The 26,114-nt window shown below is 23.7% G+C and overlaps 6 protein-coding genes and 1 long non-coding RNA gene across 15 annotated transcripts; 4 read left to right on the top strand and 3 right to left on the bottom strand.

Annotated features, from left to right (window-relative positions):
* Window positions 1–121: 121 nt before the first annotated feature.
* LOC100865759 (tRNA pseudouridine synthase-like 1) lies at window positions 122–2,706 on the top strand. Of its 3 annotated transcripts, XM_012493560.3 has the most exons (7): window positions 288–456; window positions 711–854; window positions 943–1,077; window positions 1,165–1,311; window positions 1,379–1,613; window positions 1,754–2,017; window positions 2,226–2,706. In XM_012493560.3, exons 1-6 carry the CDS (start codon window positions 410–412, stop codon window positions 1,994–1,996), a joined length of 951 nt encoding a protein of 316 aa, XP_012349014.1. In that variant the 5' UTR covers window positions 288–409; the 3' UTR covers window positions 1,997–2,017; window positions 2,226–2,706. The 3 variants fall into 3 exon arrangements, with proteins under 3 accessions (XP_086765433.1, XP_012349014.1, XP_086765434.1); XM_086909307.1 differs by having other exon boundaries at window positions 122–456; window positions 1,754–2,706; XM_086909308.1 differs by lacking the exon at window positions 943–1,077 and having other exon boundaries at window positions 316–456; window positions 1,754–2,706.
* Window positions 2,099–2,706, top strand: LOC100870599 (dual specificity protein phosphatase 19). The gene has a single exon (XM_012493564.3). It carries the CDS (start codon window positions 2,099–2,101, stop codon window positions 2,678–2,680), a length of 582 nt encoding a protein of 193 aa, XP_012349018.1. The 3' UTR covers window positions 2,681–2,706.
* On the bottom strand, window positions 2,698–11,304 carry Dp1 (satellite-binding protein 1 Dp1). Its single transcript, XM_003698828.4, has 23 exons — window positions 11,221–11,304; window positions 11,043–11,111; window positions 10,056–10,258; window positions 9,771–9,986; window positions 9,477–9,683; window positions 9,150–9,365; window positions 8,870–9,053; window positions 8,478–8,792; window positions 8,248–8,357; window positions 8,004–8,160; window positions 7,394–7,569; window positions 7,177–7,308; window positions 6,958–7,104; window positions 6,739–6,897; window positions 6,513–6,647; window positions 6,183–6,401; window positions 5,966–6,101; window positions 5,743–5,894; window positions 5,533–5,661; window positions 5,328–5,438; window positions 5,047–5,244; window positions 4,752–4,970; window positions 2,698–4,666 (listed from the first exon to the last, which is right to left on the bottom strand). Exons 3-23 carry the CDS (start codon window positions 10,215–10,217, stop codon window positions 4,445–4,447), a joined length of 3,702 nt encoding a protein of 1,233 aa, XP_003698876.1. The 5' UTR covers window positions 10,218–10,258; window positions 11,043–11,111; window positions 11,221–11,304; the 3' UTR covers window positions 2,698–4,444.
* Window positions 11,305–11,740: 436 nt separating this feature from the next.
* On the top strand, window positions 11,741–14,927 carry Gk1 (Glycerol kinase 1). 6 transcript variants are annotated; one of them, XM_012493540.3, is made up of 9 exons: window positions 11,741–12,141; window positions 12,551–12,809; window positions 12,917–13,140; window positions 13,224–13,430; window positions 13,517–13,627; window positions 13,721–13,974; window positions 14,054–14,259; window positions 14,387–14,518; window positions 14,609–14,927. In XM_012493540.3, exons 1-9 carry the CDS (start codon window positions 12,067–12,069, stop codon window positions 14,692–14,694), a joined length of 1,554 nt encoding a protein of 517 aa, XP_012348994.1. In that variant the 5' UTR covers window positions 11,741–12,066; the 3' UTR covers window positions 14,695–14,927. The 6 variants fall into 6 exon arrangements, with proteins under 6 accessions (XP_012348994.1, XP_012348995.1, XP_086765436.1 ...); XM_012493541.3 differs by having other exon boundaries at window positions 11,835–12,141; window positions 13,224–13,415; XM_086909310.1 differs by having other exon boundaries at window positions 12,115–12,235.
* Window positions 14,928–15,226: 299 nt separating this feature from the next.
* LOC105736885 (uncharacterized) lies at window positions 15,227–18,619 on the bottom strand. Its single transcript, XM_086909315.1, has 14 exons — window positions 18,525–18,619; window positions 18,365–18,456; window positions 18,100–18,281; window positions 17,851–18,014; window positions 17,599–17,771; window positions 17,467–17,527; window positions 17,255–17,381; window positions 16,923–17,065; window positions 16,743–16,854; window positions 16,328–16,609; window positions 15,789–16,220; window positions 15,643–15,696; window positions 15,464–15,562; window positions 15,227–15,346 (listed from the first exon to the last, which is right to left on the bottom strand). The coding sequence occupies exons 1-14, from the start codon at window positions 18,617–18,619 to the stop codon at window positions 15,227–15,229; spliced, it is 2,136 nt and encodes a 711-aa protein (XP_086765441.1).
* An 877-nt stretch (window positions 18,620–19,496) lies between these two features.
* Nos (Nitric oxide synthase) lies at window positions 19,497–26,009 on the top strand. 2 transcript variants are annotated; one of them, XM_003698825.4, is made up of 25 exons: window positions 19,497–19,749; window positions 20,399–20,535; window positions 20,625–20,787; window positions 21,053–21,144; window positions 21,222–21,363; window positions 21,434–21,573; window positions 21,635–21,809; window positions 21,880–21,981; window positions 22,059–22,253; window positions 22,363–22,460; window positions 22,543–22,687; window positions 22,801–22,905; window positions 22,977–23,044; window positions 23,110–23,253; window positions 23,326–23,500; window positions 23,571–23,700; window positions 23,756–23,834; window positions 23,915–24,108; window positions 24,195–24,364; window positions 24,502–24,712; window positions 24,799–24,886; window positions 24,970–25,094; window positions 25,179–25,324; window positions 25,442–25,633; window positions 25,719–26,009. In XM_003698825.4, the coding sequence occupies exons 1-25, from the start codon at window positions 19,642–19,644 to the stop codon at window positions 25,824–25,826; spliced, it is 3,432 nt and encodes a 1,143-aa protein (XP_003698873.1). In that variant the 5' UTR covers window positions 19,497–19,641; the 3' UTR covers window positions 25,827–26,009. The 2 variants fall into 2 exon arrangements, with proteins under 2 accessions (XP_003698873.1, XP_086765442.1); XM_086909316.1 differs by lacking the exons at window positions 19,497–19,749; window positions 20,399–20,535 and having other exon boundaries at window positions 20,679–20,787; window positions 21,001–21,144.
* LOC147657430 (uncharacterized) lies at window positions 21,165–21,604 on the bottom strand. The gene is made up of 2 exons (XR_015292349.1): window positions 21,469–21,604; window positions 21,165–21,340 (listed from the first exon to the last, which is right to left on the bottom strand). It is a non-coding gene; the product is annotated as an uncharacterized LOC147657430 (long non-coding RNA).
* Window positions 26,010–26,114: the final 105 nt, after the last annotated feature.

Here is a 26,114-nt window from a genome sequence, read left to right on the forward strand (position 1 = left end):
ATTGAAATATATTAAATTTATAATTTGATTAGAATGAACGAGATATTATTTGAACAAATTTTTTTATTGATTTAAAATAACAATACTAATTATAATTATTAAAAATTTTATAAGAAAATTTGAATTTTTTGCGAAATTTTTCCATTCTGATAATATATAATCTTATAATAAAATTAGTTAATAATATAAAATTAATAAAAATAATTTTCAAATAACGTTATTTTTATTAGAATAGTTAGATAATTGCATTTAATTTATATTATTTTATAAATATCTTTTTTAAATCCATGCATGTTAGCATTTATACCAATATAAATTTACTCATATAAGTACTAAGTTTAAGGTTAAGGTATTTTTTGTATCAGAAATTGTTATTTAGTTTAAATTAAACAATTAACATAATTAAGAAATGACAAGATATTTTATCAAATTTTCATATCTTGGTACACAATATAGGTATTATACACATATATTTATATATATTTAGATCATAAATTTACTTTTAAATTTAATATTAAAAAATACTATTGCTAAAAAATGTTAAGAAAATATAAAATACATAATAATAATATATAATACATAAATATAAAATATAAAATGTAAAATACATAAATAACAGAGAATGAAATCTGAAATTTAGCAATAAAAATTTATTATATTATTTATATAGTATTATTTAAAACATAAAAAAATTCTATTTTTATATATAGAGGAATGCAAAAAAATGTAATTCAAAAATGTAATAAAAATGCTGTAATACGTGATATTGATACTATTCAAGGAGCTTTGGAAACTGCTTTCACAACTTTAATACCAAAATGTATAGAATGGCCAAAGATAACTTGTTCTAGCAGGTAAATAATTATATATATAATTAATATTTAATACTATATTAAATAAGTATATATTATACAATAACTGTAAAATAATTAAAATTCATAGAACAGATATTGGTGTACATAGTATGTGTAATTTAGCTCACATTGATATACAAAATAAATATGATTCTATTTATTATCCCAATAATACACTTAAATATGTGAATCGATATCTTCTTAATTGTAATCATAATATAAGGTAAATATATATTTAAAATTTTTATATTTTTTAATCATATTAATCATTTTAATCATATTAATCAAATTAGTTATATATTATTTTCAGGTTATTAGAATTTATTCCAGTAAAAAAGACTTTTTATGTAAGGAAACTTGCAACTTCTAGAACTTATCTTTATAGATTTTTGATAGCTAAGAATAAAGATGAACATAGAATTCCTGTTACAGAAATAAATCAATGTTTTCATGTCAGGTATAATTTATATTTGTCAAAGATATATTTATTATATAAAAAATTATATAAATTATATTTATTACAGATCAGATACTTTTGATATTGAAAGAATAAAACGTGCAACACAACTTTTTATAGGAACAAAAGATTTTAGAACATTCTGTGCAAAAACTATAGGTAACAGATCAATTAATTATGTACGAAATTTAGATAGTTTAACTATAGAAAAAGGTCATCCACTTATGCCAAACGATCCTTTAAGTCAAAACTTTGAATATTGGAATATTATATGTTCAGCAAAAGGTTTCTTATATAAGCAGGTATGGTTAACAAATATTTTTTTAAATAGAATTCACACATTCACACATCTATAAAGAATATAGATATTAATTTTATTATTAATTTTTTATAAACAATATTATAAATATATTAATATTGTTAATATTTCTTTTTTTTATAGGTTAGACGAATTGTTGGTGCTTTAATTGCTCTAGGTTCAGATAAAATAACAGAAAAAGATATAAGTGTAATGTTACAAGTTCCTGGTCATCATAATTATCTTCCTCAGATAGAAACAGCTCCAGCCTATGGTTTATATCTTATGAATGTTGGATATTGTCATGAAAAATTAAATGAATATGTTATAAAATATAAAATTTCTGATAATGATGTAGTTATACCATTAGATACAGATGAAATATAATATATATTTTTAAAAATTTATGTAAATATCATCAAATGATTTTTTTAATCAATTAATTTTATTTTTTCTTTTCTTCATTTTTCTTATATTTGCATATGGATAATGGATTTAAACAGTTTAATAAAAAATAAAAAATTAGAGTTAAAAAAATGTAAAACTATTGTAACTAATACACTTGGTCAAAAATATGAAGAATATAATGGAATAAAAAGGGAATTATCCTTTACAGGAACACCATTTGTGATAGATAATAAACCTGATTTACAGATTGCACAAGTAATACAAGGATTGTTCCTTAGCTCACAAGATCCAATTATAAACAAAGAAATATTAGAAAAACATAAAATACGTCATGTTTTAAGCATTGGTATTAATGTACCAGTAAAATTTGATGACATTAAGTATTATTATTGTGAATTGTTAGATTTACCTGAATCTGATCTAATTGTAGTAATTAAAAAATGTATCAGAATTATACACAAACATCGTGATGAAAATATTCTTGTCCATTGTAATGCTGGTATATCTCGTTCACCAGCGATTATTATATCTTACATAATGGCTCTTCAAAAAATATCCTATGATGATGCATATAATAAGGTAAAAAATATAAGAAATTGTATTAAACCTAATGAAGGATTTGTACAACAATTGAAAACATTACAACTTTCAACTATGTTATAATAAATAAATGTCAAATATTATTATAATATATTGTCTCATAATTTATTTAATGCTAAAGAAAAAAGAAAAAATAACACTATCTTAACAATAGATTAATTATATATATATATATATTATTACAGTAGAGAATTTATGTATTATGACATAATGTGTACAGAGAATATTATTTCATAATTACAATTACTTTGTATTTATAATTCATTAGAAAAGGTACATTCATGCACAGCATCTATCAAATTGTTAGCCAAAACTAAGCATATTAAAATTGCTAATTCTGGCATTTTGTATAAACCATGCATTGGAGATGACATAAGTCGTCGTACCAAGTAGTTTTATAAAAATTACTGTAAATCTAAAAAATATAGATGAATTTCTGTATACATGATAATATCTATTATTTTATTTGTGATAATAGTATATTATTGTACCTGCAAGTACAATAGCTATCATATTGATTATATATATGTATATATATAATAATGTAATTATTATCAATATTTATATAATGTATATACATATACATTTATATATATATGTGTATGTATATATATGTAAATATACATATATATATATATGTATATTTATATATAATTATGTATAATCTAATATTCACATTCCTCCAACAATTGAAATGAGCTGTCCTGAAGAAAATAGACAAGGCACTTGAACCGAATATTTTTTTCTTAGCTAGTTGGCCTCATAAATAGTAGAATGCAAAAATTTGCACATCATACAGCAAACAGTAAAATAGAAAGAATAAATAAAATCAGCTATTCAAAGAATACGACATATCACTTGCATTATAAATATCCATGATTCTTTTCTTTTAATGATGCCAATGATTTCGTATCTGGTCTTTAATGACTGCATAAAAGCAGTAGCATAAAAATAGCAAGGCCTTCTAAAGATTATGTTCCTCCAATATATATTATATAATCACTAATATTTCTGCTTTTCTTAAGTCCAGCATTTAATAATATACATGATCAACTATTTTTTATTGGCAGATTTATTCACTTTATAGCACATTGCAATTTCAAGAGCATAAAGCGATCTTATTAATTATACTAGTTATAAAAAAGCAGGAAAATTATATTTAGGAACGTTTTCCTTAGAAAGACCTTAAAGCTTCACATTTTGCAAAAAATTTGTATAGACTCTAATATCATCATAATGTAATTCAGAAACAATTCCACTTAAGTCCAACATAACAAAAAATGCAATTTATATGTACAAAAATATAAATAAATTAACAAAATATGCTTGGTTAAACGCAAATGCATTTAACCACGCAATCTATACGAATAGAAACAATCTGGGAAATATATAATATACACAAAAAATTAGTTCCTACAAGAGAAGCCACAGTCTTAAGTACAACATATCTGTACCTGAAAGGCATATTAGCAGAATTAAAAGTTATGAAGAAATCAAATATTTTTTTGTGAATGAAATTACGCATAATTTGCGTCTGACTGTATGTGTGAATATTTCTAACATGGCAATCAACTTAAAATCATGCGTTACAGTTACAGATACATAGGTAATTAGTATATGAACTGTAAATATAAACACCATCGTCAAATGTTATGTAGTAAACCAGTATCAGAGTCCAATAGAGTGGCCAGGTCGTATGCAGCAACATCAGTAATGGAACAGGGAACCACCTAGCACTAATGTGTGTACCCTTCTGTATTGTTTGTCAGAGGAAAGTTCATATATTATGTTTATCTTATGTTTCATTGATTTTTACTCTATATAAAATTAACGTTTCACACCCCAAGGACCATCAGGATTAGTCACAGGTACGTGAGAATACCCAGCAAATTGTGGAAATTCTTCAACACTAGCAGTATTTGGAGCACTTTGCTGTTGCTGTTCCCACGGTCCTCCTTTTACTACAAAGCCCGAATTTCCAGAATTTCTTTCATCTCGTTGAGGTGAACGCAAATTTTCACGATATTCATTTTCTAAAACATCTTGAATCTAAAATAATAATAAATATTATAAACATAAAATTATCGATTTTATGAAAATAAATGATTTTACATATATTTTATAATAAACTTACATATTCTTCTTCTAAATTCAACAAACGATCCTTAGCATCAGCTACATTTTCTTCTGTTCCAACAATTGTTACAATATTAGGATCAGGATCGGTTTTCCTTGGAAATTTAATATCCACTTTAAATTCATCCATTATTTTACGAATATTTCTACCTTTCGAACCAATTAAACGCGAATGTACAGCAGCATTTATGTGTACTTCTTCTTTCGTCAAGCCATTCTAAATTATGTGAATATATTCATTAATTATCATTATATTTATAAAATAAGTAATCTTAAATTGATAATATATTTACTAATTCATTAACAATTTTCATAATGTCATCTCTTGCAGTACAAGCATTTTTTTCGTAACCAGTGATTGTAATGATATGTTCTTCAGGATCACCTTTACGTGGAAAATTAATTTGAACATCATGATCACTACGTATCTTATTAATCACGGCTCCTTTCCGTCCAATTATTTTTGGATGATATTCTGGATCAACTTCAATCTAAAATAAAATTAGTTAAATAAATTTATTTATAATTTTTCAAAATATTATGTTATTAATATATATATATATAGTAAATTTACCTTCAATTCAAATGATTTCAAAGCTCTATCTTGTCGTTCAGCTTCCAAAGCTTTACATTTATCAAGAATGGCTTGTTTTGCATTTTCAACACATGATGGGGTTCCAGAAATCTAAGTGAAACAATAATTTTATATTAAATATTATATTAATATTATACGTTAATATTAAATATCATATTTTGTGTGCGTGCGTGTGCGTGTGTACCTTAATATAATCAAGTTTTTCCTCTGCTGGAGATAACATGATATGAACATCGTATGTATTCATTAATTCTCGCACATCACGACCTTTTTGTCCTATTATAGAACGATGAAGATCAAATGGTACCTCTACCTAAAAATTATGTTAAAATTTACATAATTCTTTGTTAATTATTAAATTGTTTGATATATAGTTACTAATAATAATATTAACTTCTATTGTAATTGGTACAAGATCAAGTAATGCTTGTTTTGCAGCTGCCACATTCTCTGGTTGTCCTGTGATACGAATAATATCACAAGCTGGAACAGTTTCGGAAATTTCGCCATTCTCACCATTCATTTGTTCTATTACACGTTGTTCATCTAAAATATGAATGTCTTGATTACAAATTTTATAACTTTTTTTTTTAAATTTCAACTAATTTTAAACTAACCATATGTATCCCGATCAGGAAATTTAATTTGTACATCATATTCAGATGTAATCATTTGCACTTTACGTCCCTTTGCTCCCATAACTGTACGATGATGTTTTTGAGGTATTATGCATTCTTCTGTTACCATTGATTCCTAAAAAATAATAATTATATGTAAAATAATTATAAAGAATGTAGAACAAAAAAAAAAAAAAATACGAGTTAAAAAATTTACCAATTCTTGTACAATTTCACGCATTCGTTGTTTCGCTGCTTCTATACATTCATGCGATCCTTTCAAAATTACACGATCACTATCGACACCAGCTCGTGGAAATGAAATTTGTACTCCCCCACATTCATCTGCTATACGATGTAATACACCTCCTCTTCGAGCTACAAAATGTCTATGATGCTTCGGATCGATACGAATTTCACCTTCAGTAATATTATCCTATAAAATAGATCAAATATAAAAAATAATTTAATTTATATGAAAAATAATTTTAATATTAAAGACATATTTTAATATAAATAAAAATAACTATGATTAATAAAGACTTACAATTTCACTAATTGTAGCTTCTAATTCAGCTTTAGCTTTTTCAACAGCTTCCTTTTTTCCCATTATTGTAATTACTTCTTTATCTTGATCATCTTCTGTTGGAAATATAATACGTGCTCCTGTGGATTCTCTTATCTAATCAAAAACACGATATATATAATCAAATATAATACATCATAATTTATATATAATTATATAATATAAGTTATATTATTAAATAACTAACTTTTTTAATATTAGCACCATTTTTTCCAATAAGGAATTTATGATGTTGTACTTTGGCACGTACTTCAGCTGAATAACTAGACAATTGCTTTTCATTTGTAAGTTCAAGTAACTGTTGTTTCGCTTTTTCAACATCTTCTTTAGGCCCTCTAATAGTTACCTATAAAAAAAATATTTTAATATTTATACATTTAATTCTAATACTTTCAAATTAAATTACCTTATCACTTCGACTCTCTGCTGTAGGAAATTTAATTGCAACACCACCACAATCTTCCATAATAGAATGAATTAATTTTCCACCAGTACCAATAAGAGAATTATAAAATTTCGGTGGTATTACTATTTCATCAGTAATAATATTGGCCTAATTGGCAAAAAATTACTTAATATAGATTAAAATTAATAATTCAATATTTTTATTAAATATTAATATTACCAATTCATTTTGTATTTTTTGAATCATTTCTTTTGCTTTCTCCACGTTCTCCTTTTTGCCCGTGATAGTTATAACATCGCTTTTTTCGCCTTCAGCAGGTAAATCAATTTTAGTTTGTGTTTCTTCTCTGATCTAAAAATTAAAAATTAAGATAATATATAGATTATATTTATAATTTATTTTAAAAATATATAAATTAAAATATTTGGATACCAACTTTACGAATATTAACTCCACCTTTTCCAATGACAAACTTATGAAATTGCTTAAAAATAGGTACCTCTAAGACATAATTATTTTCATTCAGTTCTTTTACTAATTTCATTAAATACTTATGGCACTTGTCTACATCTTCTTTAGGTCCTCTAATTTTTACAATATCTCCTTTTTCACCTGCAAGTAAAAAATTTTTAAGTAAAAATATTTTTAATTTAAATAAAAAAATAATTTTTTCTACATTTTTTTATTTAATAATTACGACATTGTTTTTAAATTTATAATTTTCTTAATTTTGTACAAAATATAATCATTTTAAAAAATAGAATATTTTGTATTACAATTTTTTAATAATTTTTAAATTTCATTCGGAATGTGAATAAATTTAATTAAAAAAAATATTTTTTTTTAGAAAATTTAAATTATATTTTATAGAATATATTTTTTATATAATAATAGAAAATTATAAACTATTAAATTAAATAATAAACTTCTAAATATGAATACTAAGCTCTCTCTTTGGCTAATTGCCAATAAGAGTCGACGTCTTTCAAATCTTTATACCTGGCATAAATCCGAGTTCTAGTTATTGCATATATTATGCTACATACCTGGACCAGGAATAGTAATCTGTACTTGATTAAACTTATCTCTAATTTCTTTGATATTATCTCCCTTATTTCCAATAATACTAGGATAATAACGATGATCTATTATTACATCTTTCTCTTTTTCATTTTCCAATTTTTTTACCATTTCTACTAATTCCTATAAATTGAAGTATTATATTATAAAATATTATAAAAAAGTTTTGATTATGTAATATTTATAATATATAAAGCAAATATTACAAACCGTTTGAGCTTTGAGTACACCAGCAAGATTTCCTTCAATACGAATCACATTACTTCCATCATTTTCAGAAATATTAATTACAACACCTGTCCCTTCTTTTACGCGATTTACTAATAAAAAAAAGTTATTAATAATAACTATATTATAATATATTAATAATAAAATAAAATAATATAGTAATATAAATTTCAATATAATCAGCATAATTAAATTATTTCAAAAAAATTTACCATTACATCCATTTTTTCCAATAATATGTTTATAAAATCTAGGATCAACATTTAATTCCGTAAAAGTAAGCTTAGATATAAGATCAGTAGCCATTAATTGAAGCTCATTTTGTGCTTTTTCCACTTCTTCAGGAGGACCTTCGATTTTAATTTTATCTTCTTTTCCAGTAAATTCTACATTCACTTTTGGCATTTCTTGTGTAATACGTTTAATATTAACACCTTTTCTTCCTATTATATATTTATGAATCCAAACAGGTGCTTTCACCACAGCTGTACGAACACTATTTGCTTTTTCATACACTTTATTTAATGCTATAATATCAATCAAAAAATTTTTTATGCAAACATTCTAACATAAAAATTTCTTAAAAAATAATAAAACAAATTACCTTGACCAAGTTTTTCCTGAGGTCCACGAAGAGTAATAGTTCCTGTTGGGGAATCTGATGCAGGCATTTCTACACTGACACCAGTTACTTGTAAGATTTCTGCTATTGTACTACCTCGTGGACCAATAACATATTTGTGTTGAGATTTTGGAACTTCAACTGACACTGTTGTACATCTCTTTTCCTAAATCAGAAATATAATTAATATAATTTTAATTTTAAAAAGATATAAAAAGTAACTTCTATTTGGTAATTTTATGATAATTTTTATTATCTATACCATATCTTTATAAATGGCTTCGATTTTTTGTTTTGCTGCTGCAACACCTTCTTTTTCACCAGCAATAGTAATTTCATCTTCTTGTGAATGAGCAGGAGGAATATTAATTCGAGCACCAGTTTCTGCCATCATGGCATTGAGATTCTCATTGTATGCACCATGTATAAATGGATGATAAATTTTTGGCACAGATATTCTTTCAAATGCTTTTCTTGACTAAATATAAAAAAATCTTTGTATATTATTTTTATCTTTATATATATATATTAAATACTTATATTAAATACTTATATTAAATATTTTTGTTTTTTTAACATTTTCACTCACTTGTTCATCTGAAATTACTTTAATTTCATGTTCAGCCTTTTCTATTCCTTCTTTAGTTCCTGTAATTGTTATTATATCTGATTGATCTTGCACAGATGGAACATTTATTTTTGTTGCAGTTGTCTTTTCTAGATCTTTTAAACGCTGTCCCTGTTTTCCCAGAATCCAACGATGATGGTCCTTAGGAATACTAATTTGTTTATTCGCCTATAATCAATTGAAAATTCAAAATTTATATCATTTTAATTTTATTATAATATTAACTTTATTTATATCAACTTTATAATATCAAACCTGGGTCTGAAATGTTGTTAAAATTCTACGTTTTGCTTCAAGCACTTGATTTTGTTTACCAGTTATTAGGAATGTTAAAGATTGATCTTTTGATGTTGCTATTTCAATAATAGTATTTGTTTCTTTCATTATTGTTTTACATGTACGTATAGATTCTCGTTCTCCAAATTTGTCACTATGATCAAATTTTCGTTCCTCACCAGGTACACGAAACATCTAAATGATAATTAATAAAATATAGAATTACAATTAAAAATTATATAAATATTATAATTAAATTTATACCTGAGTAATAGTTATACGTCCAAGTTGTAAATTGTTATTTATAGAGAAAATATTTAATTTCCCTGAACTTGAACTAGTTGACTCAGGAAGAACTGGGAATGTCTCATCATAAGTAGGTGGCTCATAGGCCGTTCCCTCTTCCATTACTGACTGCTGCTGCATGATGGGGTTGTCCTGTTTCGTGCCAAGTCCTTACAGTAGCACTATAATAAACAATTATATGATATTTATTCTTTTAAGATTAAATAAAATATAAAAAATAATCTATTAAATAAAATTTTAAAATCTTATGATTTGAAATATTAAGAATATAATTTATAATCTATTTATAATATAATTTATAAGAAAATATATCATATAATCTAGTTTATTGCTATATTTATTTACAATATTTATTCAAATTTATATAATAATTTAAGTGAAATCATTTTATTGATTAATCATTTGATAACATTGTAAAAATTGTAAAATGCAAATAAAAAAATAAAAAAAATATATTTTTATAGAAATTTAAACGATTGCTATTTTATTTGAACAACAATCTATATTAAAGAAAAATTTATATCTCTATAAAATTCTCTTTAATATCTTTTTTTAATATAAATATTCAATTAATAATTTGATTTTTAAGACATATAATATGAATCATCAAAGAATGATAAAAATTTGTAACGATGTCAAACGAGAAATAGCAAAATAGTAGATTCAAGTTATATGCCAGCATGTCAATGACCACAGAGTAGTTGAACTAGTGACCACCATATGGAATGAAGTATTCACTTGACACGTCACAAGATCGCTAACCTTTTTGAAATGAATGTATGCACGTTGCATAGATCGAAAATAGTACTTGCGTATTTCTATCTCGAAATAAAAAATAGATAATATAAGGTTGGTGCCATTATACTTAGAAAGAAAAAGACAGAATGAAAAAAAAAGAAAGGGATTCGTATGGGCAGTCTCGACATAACACGAAATAATACTTACTCTACCGTAATAAAGAAATCCGGCCAAGTAATAAACGTATATTACGAAGCCAGTTTAATAATGATTTGCCTGAAACATTAAAAAATTCATAAATATTAAACACTAATGAACACTTAATCTAATTTAATTATTATCGAGCAAATAATTATCCACTATTCTCACGAACGTCTTTCCTTACCGGTAACGCAAAGTGAAATGAGATAAATATTAGCTGGGTTGCAGAAAGTTACTATAATAGTATAGAGATGTCGAACAGCATTTTCTCATTGCAAACCTTAAAATACAAAACACACTAGAAAATTGTATTTACAAAAAATATTTACTAAATAATGTTTTTGTAAAAAAAATATATTTGAAATAAAACAATTTATTTATTAAGAATTTCATAAAAAATATACATGCAATTTTATATAATTATCATAATTTAATTATAATGAAATTAAAATATATATCGATATTTAATTATTTATCTGATACAATAAAAAAAAATACTAATATGTATTAATAAAAAATAATGATATTGATTAATATCGTTATTAATTATTTAATTATATTTTATGAGGAAATATAAATGTTCATGTTATTTTTTATTATTTTTATTATTACTTTTTTACGTATTTTCATATACAATATATTATTTTCAAATAAAAATAAATAAATAAATATATAACATAAAGCCAAATTAATTTTTTTACTTAATACTTATTTTGAATCTTGCAAAATAAATAATTTTAAAATTTGTTATCTATCTATTTTTTGTATTAATTATAATTTATAATATCACAAAAAATTAAAATACAAGGTTAATAGATAATAAATAAGTTCTAAATCTAATCAATATAGAAATATATTAAAAATAATTAAATGAACTGTTTAATTTTAAAATGTATATTATTATAATTGATGACATTTTTATTTGAAATGTATTATTATATAACAAGATACGATAAAGATTTAACGATAGGTCATTTTTCAAATACACTATATATTTAAATATTCAACTTCAATAAAGAAAAAAAAGAATATGCCTGAAAATATCAATCATTCGGGGCCATTCATAGGGGCAATTGATGAAGGAACAAGTAGCGCTAGATTCTTAGTAAGTAAATTTATGTTTAAGTTCAAACAATAAAAATAACTGACAACTACCTAGTCAAGTTATCTGAATGAAACTTGACCTTCGACATAGTCATGTAATGTGATGTTTATTTTATGATATATTTTATGATATATATAGAAAAATATTTTGGAATATTAATTTATATATAATAAATATTATTTTATGATTTGTAAGAAAATATTTTATACAATTTTTTTTTAATTAATTTATTTTCAATATTAAAGTTATTTCATTTTATTAGTTTTTTATTCATGATTCATTCATGATAAAATTTTAAATAATTTTATTTCACAATGTTAGGATTTTTATATAAAAATAAGAAATAAAGTAAATATATAATAAAAATATATAAAATATATAAAATATAATACAATATATCTTTTTTTAGGTGTTTGATGTATTACATCGAAAAGTATTAGCATCACATCAAATTGAAATTAAACAAAAATATCCACAAGAAGGATGGGTAGAACAAGATCCAAAAGAAATTTTGGAAGCTGTTATAGAATGCATAAAAAAAACAATAGAAAAGCTAAAAGATATTAATATAACTGTATCAGATATCAAAGCAATTGGAATTACTAATCAACGAGAAACTACTTTAATGTGGGATAAAAATACAGGAGAACCATTACACAATGCAATAGGTAAAATGCAATATATAGTTTATTATTAAATTATTATTTGTTAATATATTTGCATGTATATAATATATAAATATAATTATTAAAATGAAATTAATAATTTTTTGTAGTATGGTTGGATATGAGAACTACTACAACTTTGGAAGACATATTAGATAGTGTACCTAATAAAACAAGAAACAAAAATTATTTAAAACCTCTTTGTGGACTTCCAATGTCACCATATTTTAGTGCTCTCAAAATACGTTGGTTAATTGATAACATACCACGTGTTAAACATGCTATAGATGAAGAGAGATGTGCTTTTGGAACTATTGATACATGGCTTATTTGGGCATGTTTTCATTTATTGATTTTTATTTTATACAAAATATTACAGTTATAATTATTCACTAATAAATTATACTTTTTATATAGAATCTTACCAAAGGACAATTACATATAACTGATGTTTCAAATGCATCTCGTACTATGCTAATGAATATTGAATCATTAAAATGGGATCCTCTGTTATGTCGATTTTTTGGAATTCCACAGCATATTCTACCTGAAATACGATCTAGTGCTGAAATATATGCAACAATTTCAAATCCAGAAGTTCTTGCTGGTGTACCTATAGCAGGAGTATATTATTAAAATAATATATTTAAATATTAATGTTGTTCAAAATTTTATCAATTTAATTAACATATTTCATTTTTATGTATAAGTGTGTAGGTGATCAACAAGGAGCACTTCTTGGTCAATTGTGCTTAAAGCCTGGACAAGCAAAAGCTACTTATGGAACTGGTTGTTTCTTACTTTACAATACTGGAAGTATTGTATGTATTTATTTCAATTAATTATATTATTGCACATTATATGTTTTATTGAAAATTAATTTATTTGTATAATTAAATATTTAATCATTCTAGAAAGTAGATTCAACACAAGGTCTTATAACAACTATTGCATATAAAATAGGTAAAAATTCAGCAACTTATGCATTGGAAGGCTCAGTGGCTGTAGCTGGTGCAGCTTTATCATGGTTACGTGATAATATACAACTATTTAATAATATAACACAATCTCAAGATATGGCAGAACATGTGAGATCTTCAGGAGATGTATATTTTGTACCTGCATTCTCAGGTTTATATGCACCATATTGGCAACAAGATGCACGAGGGTAAGTAAATTACAATAATAATCACTTAAAAGATTATTATTTTTGATACCAAAATATAAATTGCATATATTTTTTCTAGAGTAATTTGTGGTATTACTGAAGATACACAACAATATCATATCGTTCGCGCAGCATTAGAAGCTGTTTGCTTTCAGACAAGAGATATTTTAGAAGCAATGGTTAAAGATTCTGGAACAAAATTAACAACTTTACAAGTTGATGGTGGAATGACAGTAAATAATTTACTTATGCAATTACAAGCTGATCTCACAGGGATAAGTGTTGGTGTGTACAAAATTTTATGAATTAATTTATTAATAATATTGCATATATATCTACATATATACTATATTATATTATATTAATATTATATTATATTATATTAATATCATTTTTTTTTTAATCTAAACAGTACGGCCCAATATGGTAGAAACAACAGCATTGGGAGCAGCTATATTAGCTGGTGTTGGAGTCGGTCTTATCGATGTGAACGATGTAGATGCATCTCAAGTTACGAAGTTTTCACCCTCTATTGGAGAAGATGGTAATTTTTACGAAAAAAAATTTAGAAAAAATTTTATATTTTTACAAAAATATTATGTATGTATAATAATTATGTATATTTATATTTTAGAAAGAGATTTGAGATATTCTAAATGGAAAATGGCTGTTGAAAGATCTATGAAATGGGATTGTTCTACTACTTTAATGAATAATTAAAATTTTCAAAATATCTCTGTAAATAATAGGAATGATAATAAAGAATTAAATAACATTAAAGCAAAAAATATATAAACAATGAACAATATTTTGTTCGAATGAATGCATATATAAAGATTGAATATTGTGAATTTAATATAATGAATAAAAAATAAGTATTTAAATATATAATAAACGATAAATAAGAATCTGAAATATATATTTTGTTAATAAATATGTTGGTTTATAACAGATATTTAAGAAATTATTTTTTGTTAATAATTGTTTTAGATTATTTATATTTTTAAAATACTTAACTTATAAAATTAACATTTTTATATAATTTATATATTAGCATAATTTACTAAAGTATCAATAAATAAATAAATAAATAAATAAGTAAAAGAACATAAATAGATTGAAAAAATACATTTTAAGCAATTACAAAAAAATTTATCTTTAAAATGTATATATTATATGAAATTATATATTTTTCAAATATTAATTTATAATAATTAAATAATTTTATATAATGATAATATTTTATAAAATTTTATTTTTTAGAAATTTTTCCAGGTGTTCCGAATTGGAGTTTCTTTGAAGTTCCATATTGTCGTAATCCATAACTACGCGTTTTAAATATTTTTTTTTTCGGCAAGAAATCATCTTTATCCTATTTATGTAAAATAACACTTTTCTTAGTTTATTTAGTTAAATATAAAATATATAATTTAGTTATATATTTAGTTAAATATAAAAATAGAAAAGGAAAATTCCTTTTAAATAATACCTCATTTTTTTTCTCTTGCTTTTTTTCATTCTGTAGATTCGATTGCATTATATCTTTATCTCGAAAAAAAAAAGAATTATTTTCGATACTATTAAAATCCTATAAAAATTTTATTATTTTTATGTTATTATTATTATTATTTCATATAAAATTAACTGAGTCTGAATGTTAAACTTCACCTTCGTTGGGGAATTAAAATTAAATCGAACCTTTTTCTCTTGTACTGATAATATCTATAATTGACATATAATCCATATAATCATATAAATCCAAAAAAATTAAAATGAATTATATACAAAAAAATAATATATTATATATAACTTACATTTTGTAACTCATCATTAATTTCTCTGGTACTAAAGCTATATATATCTTGCTCAAGATTCGATATTTCGTTTCTATCTTTGATTATAATTTTTGATTTATTTATATTTTCTTGATTTTGAAATTCTTTCACTTCACAAACTTGATTTGTTTGATTTTCTATTTTTTTAATTGCTTCTATTGAAATAGATTCTATGAAAGGTTGCATTTTTTCTTTTAAATTATCTTTCAATTCATTATGATTTATTTTTGTATATTGATCATGGAAATTTATTTGTCTATTTTGATTTTCTTCATTTAATTTTAAAAATGCAGAATTTTGTGTAGCTAAAGTTTTTTTCATTTCTATTAGTTTAACATCGAATTCTTGCTTCAAGCATTTTATCTCTGTTTCGTATTTTTCTTTTGATAATTTATGAGTATTCTCAAGTTCCTATTTATAATAAATGAACTTAACTCATTATTTGTATATTTATATTTGTAATTAATATTAATATTAATATTAATTATAATAATTATAGTTATATTTTAAAATTGTACCTGTATTTTTAAATGTTTTTCTAAAAGTATTTGTTCTTTTTCTTTTTCTAAAAATTCGATTTTTCCGTATAATTCCATTATTTTGTGTTCATTGTCAAAGTTCACCATTTTTAAAGATTGTTCAAGATTTATATTACGAATTTGCGCTTCTTTTAATTTATTTTCTATGTTTAAAAAATTATTTTGCATATTTTTATATTTGTTGTCAATCATATCAAAATCTTTAGCTAAACTAGATTCTATTTCTTGTCTAGTATTTAAATTTTCTCGTAATTTATCGATCTTGAAGAACAAAATTAATTTAATATATATATATATATATATATATTAAATTAATTTTATTATAATAAATAAATTTATAAAATATATATAAATTTTATTTATAATAAATAAATTATAATATATTATTATATACTTCCTGTGTTTTCGTTTGTATTTCTTTTGATAATTTTTCTTCCTTATCTATAGATTTTTCATATTTTGCACTTAATTCAGTATTATGACATAACAAATTCTCGATTTTATTTCTGCCACAAAATCAATGAATTAACATAAAACACAAGAATGTTTCATTTACACATACAAAAATATTTACTTGCATGTAACAATTTCTCCTTGCAATTTTATTATTTCATCATCTTTTTCAGCAAACAAGATAGTTAAGTTTTGTTTCTCTTCCGTAATCTTCTGTAATTGCATTTGTAGTTCTTGATTCATCGACGTGAGATTTTCTTGCTTCTGAAATCGTAATTGTTTATAATATTTTACATGTTTATCCATGATAACAACGTGTGACGATAATGTAGATAATATATTTTTTTTTTATTTTCAAAGAAACAAGATTATACACGTCTTTTTACTTAAAATAGAAAAATTAAAGTTAAAAAAAAAAAAATAAATAAAGTCTAAAAATAATATAGTTGTAACCTTTATTAATTCTAATTTTTCTTCTGTATAAACATTATGTAAATGATTTTTCTCTAAAACTGAATTATTTTTCAGTTCTTCGAATTGTTTTTTTAATTCGTTTTCAATATTCATCATTTCATGTATTCTAATAATAAATGAAACATAAATTTTTTATTACTTATTTTTCAATGAATAATTTGTATGTTTAAGAAAAAATATTTCATAAATACCTTCTCTCTTGATTTATTACTTTGTTTTCCATTGTATTAACAATATTTCTTTGCTCATCATCTATAAAAAAATATTTTGATCAAAGTTAAAAATGCAAACAAAGTTTATAATAAAATTTATATAATATTAACCTTTTAATTTCATAATACATAATTCTTGTTGTAACTTTTTCATCGTAGATTGTTGGACAACGCTGATTTCATTATATAATTTCGATAGATTATCCTTATGTTGTTGAAATCCTTTTAAACTCTCTGATATTTCATAATAATACTTAGTAATTGATTCCCAATCGCTATTCAATCTAGAGAAGAAAATTAATATTGTCTTCACTATCAATTTTTAACTGCAATAAATGTCTAAACAATACATAGTAAGTATACTGTTGTAAAATCTCCTCTTTAGCTCGTAATTCAGCCTCATGAGAAGTAGAAAGTGAAGATATAGTTTCTTCAGCGATCTGAAGCTTCTTTTGCAACTTTTGAATTTTTCGTTCTTCAATTACATGCATCTGTTTCATTTCTTCCGTAATTAAATTTTCTCGTATCTATTTATTTATTATTTATTTAATAAAAAAAACTTTATTTAATACTTTTTGATAACAACTTTCTAATAGAGTAAAAATTATATACTATTCCTGTTTCGGACAGTGGTGTTTGAATACCCATATGTTTAGACCATTGTCCTATTAAAGTATTAACAAATTTTCCACTTGGACAAATTTTCTGAATTTTTTCCAGATTTTCATTACGAAATGGTTGAATTTTTCGCTTGTTACTTTCTGATTGTGATTTCGCATCCTTTTTAAGTGATTCTAAGATGATGTATTTTATATAAAATAATTTATTTTATTTTTTATATAGCATCAGGAAATATTATACCATTTAAATATTATACCATTACTTTGAGGAGTTTTTGAATACTTATTCGGACTATTCTGAGGAGTATAATGAATTTTACGTTTGACTTCTTGTGACATTATATCTTTTCTATCAAATTCTATAGAATAATTATGATTTTATTATTATTTATGAATCAAAATGTAAGTTAATAAAACTTATCACTAACTCGGGGCGTTTTTTGCAATTTTTCCGGACTATTTTTTATACTGCGGGATACAAATTCAAGTCTACAATTTTCTTCTTGTTGCATTTTTGCGTGTTATTTTCTGTGTTTATAATCTAAACAAATCAAAATAGACAAAAATTAATTAATAGTATACTAAACTTTAAGCATTAACAATAAAATTCGTACGATGAGAATTATTATAATAATTGTTAATTTATATTAAAATAAATATTTTTTAAATAAAATTATTTCTAAATAAAATAATCGTATAAAATTTGATCAATTTTTTTGGATAATAAATAAAAAAAAAATAATATAATATTAAAGAACCGTCTTTAAATAATACAAATGTCATAATTTTTTTTTATTATTTTCGAATTTTACTACTACGTAAATAAATATAAATATTTATATTAATATCTTACACATTAATAAATACTACGTGAAATATTAGTATTCATTATAATTGCAATATAGCGAAAACATAAAATTTGGTTATATTTTTGATGAAAAAAAACTTTTAAAAATATTTTCTTTTAAATAACGTTTTCTATAATTGTAAATGAAATTTTTTTCCATATAGCTATTTTTGTATCTTTTTTAATTATTTATCGAACGAGTACATTACAGTTGATATATCGATAAAATATTTACGATATATGAAAACAATGGCCGAACTATGGCGCGCTAAATCGATCGCGCATCTTTATGATCCATATAATATTATTTACAAATTGCTTAAAAGAATCTTATTCTTTTCTATTGTTATAATCAATAGAATTCAATTTCAAAATTATTTAATGAAATAATATCAAATATTTTTTATAACATGATATAATAAAATATCGAAAAATATATGTCATATTCAAGTATTTATTAAAACATATCGGCGCAGTAAATCAATGGCGCAGCTTCATAGCGCATGTGACAACTCGCGGAGTCTGGAGTATCAGTAGGAAGGAGTCAGATAGTCCCTCCCTTCTCATGGGGATGCTCACAAAAGAGAGTTAAGCAGTGTACGCGTATCGTGACAACCTAACGTACAAGCGGAACGGTAACAGGTGACAGACCAGTTTTATCTATAAGAAAAGAATTAGAATATTAAAATGAAGGAGCACGAGGCAACAGGAACCTGTCAAAAGAAACCAACGAAACTGCGAAATCTCATTTACAAGACTGAAGCTTTTGATTCTTTGCACGCTGGAAATGCAGAAGTAATGAAAGAAATTTTTGAAATTTTTGCTTTTTTGCTTTTTTTCGATTTATTTTTTATTTTTTATTTTTAATTTTTATTGCTTTATATATTTTATATACATAGAAATTTTTATCTAAAAATTTTAATGTTTGATATTGTATATTATTGAATATTGAATAGCATAGTTTGAATAAAACTGTGAATATAGGAAAATTTTTAATAGAATAAGTCTATTATCGAAAAACAAGAATTCGTTTCGGTGACATTAATTGTATGATGCATATATATATAATATACATATTTTTTTAAATAATTGGAATAATGAATTTTAAAATAATTGAAGGAAATGTATAGTTAGAATGAAAGAAATAATATTTTTATTTGTATTTCAATTTATATTATAATCTTTTATAAAATTAAATATCTCATTAAAAGTTAAAATAATTTAAATATATGTCTATATTTTGATTAGTGTAGTAATAATGATGTTCTAATTTGAATGTTATTATAATTAGTAACATGTTAAGTTAAGTTTTATTTTATTTAAATAAATGAAATATTATTATAAAAAAAATTTTAAGATAATTAAGAAGATATAATTAGATATAAAATTTTGTGAAATTCCAAAATACTATATTAATTTTATCTTAATCTTATCTTTTCATTAGAAAACATTGTGCTCTGGTCAAGTATGTCTTGGTAGCGTTATGCAGCTACCGATTCATGGTACAGAGCCCCGATCAAAAGAAGAAATTCTTGTACATGCGAAAGATTTCCTCGAACAATACTTTTCTTCTATTAGAAGGTAAAAATTTTTTAAAACGTATTTTTAAACATAACTAAACATATTTTTATTATTTTCTATTAAATATTATTTATTTTTTTAAAAAATAGATTAAATAGTGAAGCACATCGTATTCGTTGGGAAAGTGTACAAAAAGAAGTCATAATTACTGGTACTTATCAATTAACTGAAACAGAATTAGTTTTTGGAGCGAAGATAGCATGGCGCAATGCCACAAGATGCATTGGTCGTATTCAATGGTCTAAATTACAGGTATGTATTAATTTAAACTTATAATATATTAAAGTATGTATATTATAAAAGTCTGACTCTGAAAATCTAAATTAAAAAAATTAAAAATATATTCATATTTTTTTCTTACTATATACTTTAATATTTTTTTATTAATATAAAAATAAAAATGAATAAATAAAAATATTACAATTATCTAAAAGCAAATCTCGATTACTTCTCTTTTCTTTCCAGTTCACATGTAAAATTAAATATCATTCTTCAAGTTTATAATCTTCAATTATAGGTATTTGATTGCCGTTATGTCACGACAACTAGCGGCATGTTTGAAGCTTTATGCAATCATATTAAATATAGCACAAACAAAGGAAATATTAGGTAATTAAATAATAAAAATATTTTCATTATTCAATATCATTATATTGTATAATGTTTTTATTTTATTTGATTTTCAGATCTGCAATAACAATATTTCCGCAACGTACGGATGGAAAACATGATTATAGAGTGTGGAATCATCAATTAATAAGTTACGCAGGATATAAAAATCCGGATGGTACGATAATTGGCGATCCTGCAAATATTGAATTCACTGAGGTAAAATAATTCTTTTTAATCATTTCTTACTTTTAATTCAAAATTATTACGCAATCTATTGTTTTCACAGCTATGTATGAAATTAGGTTGGAAAAGTGCACGTACTCGTTTTGACATATTACCATTAATATTATCGGCAAATGGTCATGATCCTGATTATTTCGACATTCCAAATGAACTTGTTTTAGAAGTACCACTTAGTCATCCAACGTAAGTATTTCTGTTCGTTATGTATTTTTACCATTCATTAATTTTTATTTATTTATCGTAGATATGATTGGTTTGAAAAGTTAGAATTAAAATGGTTCGCAGTTCCTGCTGTATCTGGAATGGTATTTGATTGCGGAGGATTAGAATTTACAGCCGCACCATTCAATGGATGGTATATGAGTACTGAAATTGGATCGAGAGATTTATGCGATGTTCAACGGTACAATTTATTAGAGGTATATTTTCATACAATTTTAATATTAATTATGAAAAAAATAAATATATTAAAATAAATTTTATTTTTAGACAATTGCAACTCATATGGGATTAGATACAAGAACATCTACTTCGTTATGGAAAGACAAAGCTATGATAGAAGCTAATGTCGCTGTTTTGCATAGTTTTCAGGTATATACGAGAATGAAATATCTTTATTTAAATATTTTTTATAAAGAATAATAACAAACTTTTGAAATTTTTTTTAGATGAAAAATGTAACAATTGTAGATCACCATACAGCTTCAGAATCTTTTATGAAACATTATGAAAATGAAATGCGATTAAGAAATGGATGTCCAGCTGATTGGCTATGGATAGTACCACCGATATCAGGATCAGCTACACCTGTATTCCATCAAGAAATGGCTCTTTATTATTTAAAGCCATCATATGATGCTCAGGTTCTTATAAATAAATTATATATAATAGATATAATAAAAATTTACTACATATTTATTATATCTATTATATCCATTTTTTGTATAATTATTTTATGTATAATTATTATAGGAACCTGCTTGGAAAACACATGTTTGGAAAAAAGGTCGTGATAAGAAATCAACTTCGAAAAAGCCAAGACGAAAATTTCATTTTAAGCAAATTGCAAGGTAAGTCATCATATGTATAAAAAGAAAGAAAAATAAATTTACAAAATTTACAAAATCACATTAATTGATAATTTAATTTTAGAGCAGTAAAATTTACATCTAAGCTATTTGGGAGAGCTTTATCTCGAAGAATAAAAGCTACAGTATTATTTGCCACGGAAACTGGTACATCACAAATGTATGCTGAAAAACTTAGCGAATTATTAGGACACGCTTTTCATTCGCAGGTATTTAATTATTTAATTATATAATTAAATATGTTTAAATGTTATAGGAATTTTAAATTCCATTAATCAATCTTTAAAAAATAATGAAAAATATTTGAAACTTTTAATTTTAGGTACTTTCCATGTCAGATTATGATATTAGTAATATAGAACACGAAGCTTTATTATTAGTTATAACATCTACTTTTGGAAATGGTGATCCTCCAGAAAATGGCGAAGTAAATTTATTATTTTTTATTTTAATTATTTAAAACTTAAATTATAGTTTTATATAAATTTTATTTTTTAGGCTTTCGCACAAAATTTATATGCAATGAAAATGAATGAAACGTACATTAATAGTGGCAATAAGATAAGGTATTATAATTTTAATATAATAAAATTCATAAATTATATTATAATTATTTGAATTGTAATTATAGTTTGGCAACTTCAAAATCATTTATTAAAGCAAATAGTCAAACAGAAGTAAGCAATTCAAAAAAACTGGATAGATTGGATTCTCTTCGGGGTTCAACCACAGATTCTCAAACAGAAGATACTTTTGGTCCTTTGAGCAATGTTAGGTATGTTATTGAATATATTTATTTATAATCAATTTATAAATATGAAATAAAATCTTTAATTCCTTTCTTCAGATTTGCTGTTTTTGCATTGGGATCATCAGCATATCCAAATTTTTGTGCATTTGGTCGTTATGTGGATAATTTATTAGGTGAATTAGGTGGAGAACGATTGTTAAAATTAGCACAAGGAGATGAAATGTGTGGACAAGAACAAGCTTTTCGAAAATGGGCAGCCGATACTTTCGCTGTTCGTATTTTATCTGTAATTATCCATATTTATTATAAAAAAATTTTTTAATATTTCTTGTAATTTTCAGGTTGCATGTGAAACTTTTTGTTTAGATGATGATGATACTTTGCTTGAAGTTGCCTTATCTTTAGGATCAGAAGCTTTATCGGCAGCAACTGTTCGTTTTATAGAAGCTGAACCCCAACCAATTGGCAAAGGTATATTATCCATAGTTATTAATTACATTTTTATTTTTATATTGCAATATTTCAGCTTTAAGCAAATGTCATAATAGAAACGTAACTACTTGTAATATGTTTCGAAAAACAAATTTAAGCGGTGATTCATCGAGGTAATATGAAAATTGTAAATAAATAATAGTTTCATGATAATAATATAATAAATCTAACTTTATATTTTTATCTTTTATAGTGGAACTACGTTACTCTTAGAACTCGATGATATAACAAGTATGGAAATATTATATAAACCTGGTGATCATTTGGGAGTTTTTGCATGTAATAGATCAGAATTAGTAGAGGCAATTTTAAAACGAGTACAAACTCCTTTTGATCCAGACGTACCAATTGAATTACAAATACAGAAGCAATCTCATACTCCTAATGGTTTGTTTATATATATATATATTATTGAAATTGCTATTATTATTATTGAATTTATTTTTTATTATAATTTTATTTTTTGTATATAGGAATCGTAAAAACATGGATAGCACATGATAGATATCTACCCAATTCCTTAAGAATATTATTAAAAAGATTTTTAGATATCACTACACCACCAACACCGAACCTTCTTAGATACTTTGCGTCCATTGCTACAAATCCAAAAGAACAAGCTCAACTCAATCTTTTAGCTTCTGTAAATATTTAATTAATTAATTAATTTTAATTAATTTTCAACTTAATTTTAATTAAATATATATTAAAAAAATTTAATTATGACTGTTGAAAATTACTGAAAAAATATGAAATTTTAAAATTTTTTTTTTAAAAAAGGATCCAGCTGTTTATGAGGATTGGAGACACTGGAAATTTCCTAATTTAGTAGAAGTATTGCATGAATTTCCATCTGTAAGACCTTTTGCACCATTATTATTACTTCATTTAACTCCTTTGCAACCAAGATTTTATAGTATATCTTCGTCTCCGGATGTACATCAAGGACAAATACATCTTACTGTTGCTGTTGTACAATACAAAACACAAGGTAATTCTTAATTTTAAATTATATAATATACTTTTGAATTATAAAAAGATAATTATTTAAAAATAAAATGATTTTTAAAAAATTAGATGGTTTTGGACCAATCCATTATGGAGTTTGTTCCAATTATTTACGTGAGATATCAGACGGAGAACCTCTATATGTATTTGTACGTAGGTAAGTTTTTGTTTTTAAAATTAAATTTTAATAATTCGATATATACAAAATTTTTTAGATTTTCTTTTATTTATTTTACTTAGTGCACCTAACTTTTATATGCCATCCGAATCAAAAGCACCGATGATATTAGTCGGACCAGGAACAGGAATTGCTCCATTTCGTGGTTTTTGGCATCACCGTCTCGCAGAAATAAAGCGCCGACCAGGTATAATCTGCTATATACTATATTCTGTGATTTATTAGAATAAATCTATGATATTAATTATAATCATTTCAATAAAATTTATAGATCTCGAATATGGAAAAGTCTGGTTATTTTTTGGTTGTCGTCAAAGAAATTTAGATCTATATAGACAAGAGAAAGAAGAAATGGTAGAACTTGGCGTTTTAGATAAAATCTTCTTAGCTCTTTCACGAGAACCTGGTTTCAAAAAGGTTATAAACTCAAAATGTTTTTTAAATAATTTATATCACTTTGTTATACTTGAAATATTATTATACACACACACACACACACACACATATATATATATATATATATAATTTTAACAGACATATGTACAAGATTTAATTCAAGCGGAAGCTTCACAAATTTATGATATGTTAGTGTATGAAGGAGGTCATTTTTACGTTTGTGGTGATTGTACAATGGCAGAAGACGTTTATCAAACTTTAAAACATATTATACAAACTCATGGTGAAATGACAGATAAACAAGTTGAAGCATATATGTTATCATTACGTGTAAGTTATATCATAATTATTATTAATTTATTATTAAATATATATTTTAATTTCTTACATAATATAATATTTTACATGTTTTTAGGATGAAAATCGTTATCATGAAGATATATTTGGTATCACTTTAAGAACGGCAGAAGTACATAATAGATCAAGAGAAACAGCAAGAAATAGAATGGCTGCCGAGCCTTAAATTTTATTCTGATGAACATGTAATTTAAAAAAATTTTGAACGATTTTAGAATTTTCAATTATAAGTATCATGCATAAATTAAATTAAAATATTTAGGTCCTTAATTTCCAACATATCGTACTATTACACGATTTATTATAATATAGTTTTATGATTATTATAATATATAAGTTTCTAGTATTATATGTGTATATATTTTTTATGATAATGATTGAATGATTACTTAGATATAATATTAAGATTAATATATCTTTGTCTTTAGTATTAAAAAAGTAAAATTACATATCC

This window comes from Apis florea, unplaced genomic scaffold (genome assembly GCF_048593485.1).
Source record: "Apis florea isolate Af1SG1 unplaced genomic scaffold, ASM4859348v1 contig_3158_pilon, whole genome shotgun sequence".
Classification (NCBI taxonomy): domain Eukaryota; kingdom Metazoa; phylum Arthropoda; class Insecta; order Hymenoptera; family Apidae; genus Apis; species Apis florea.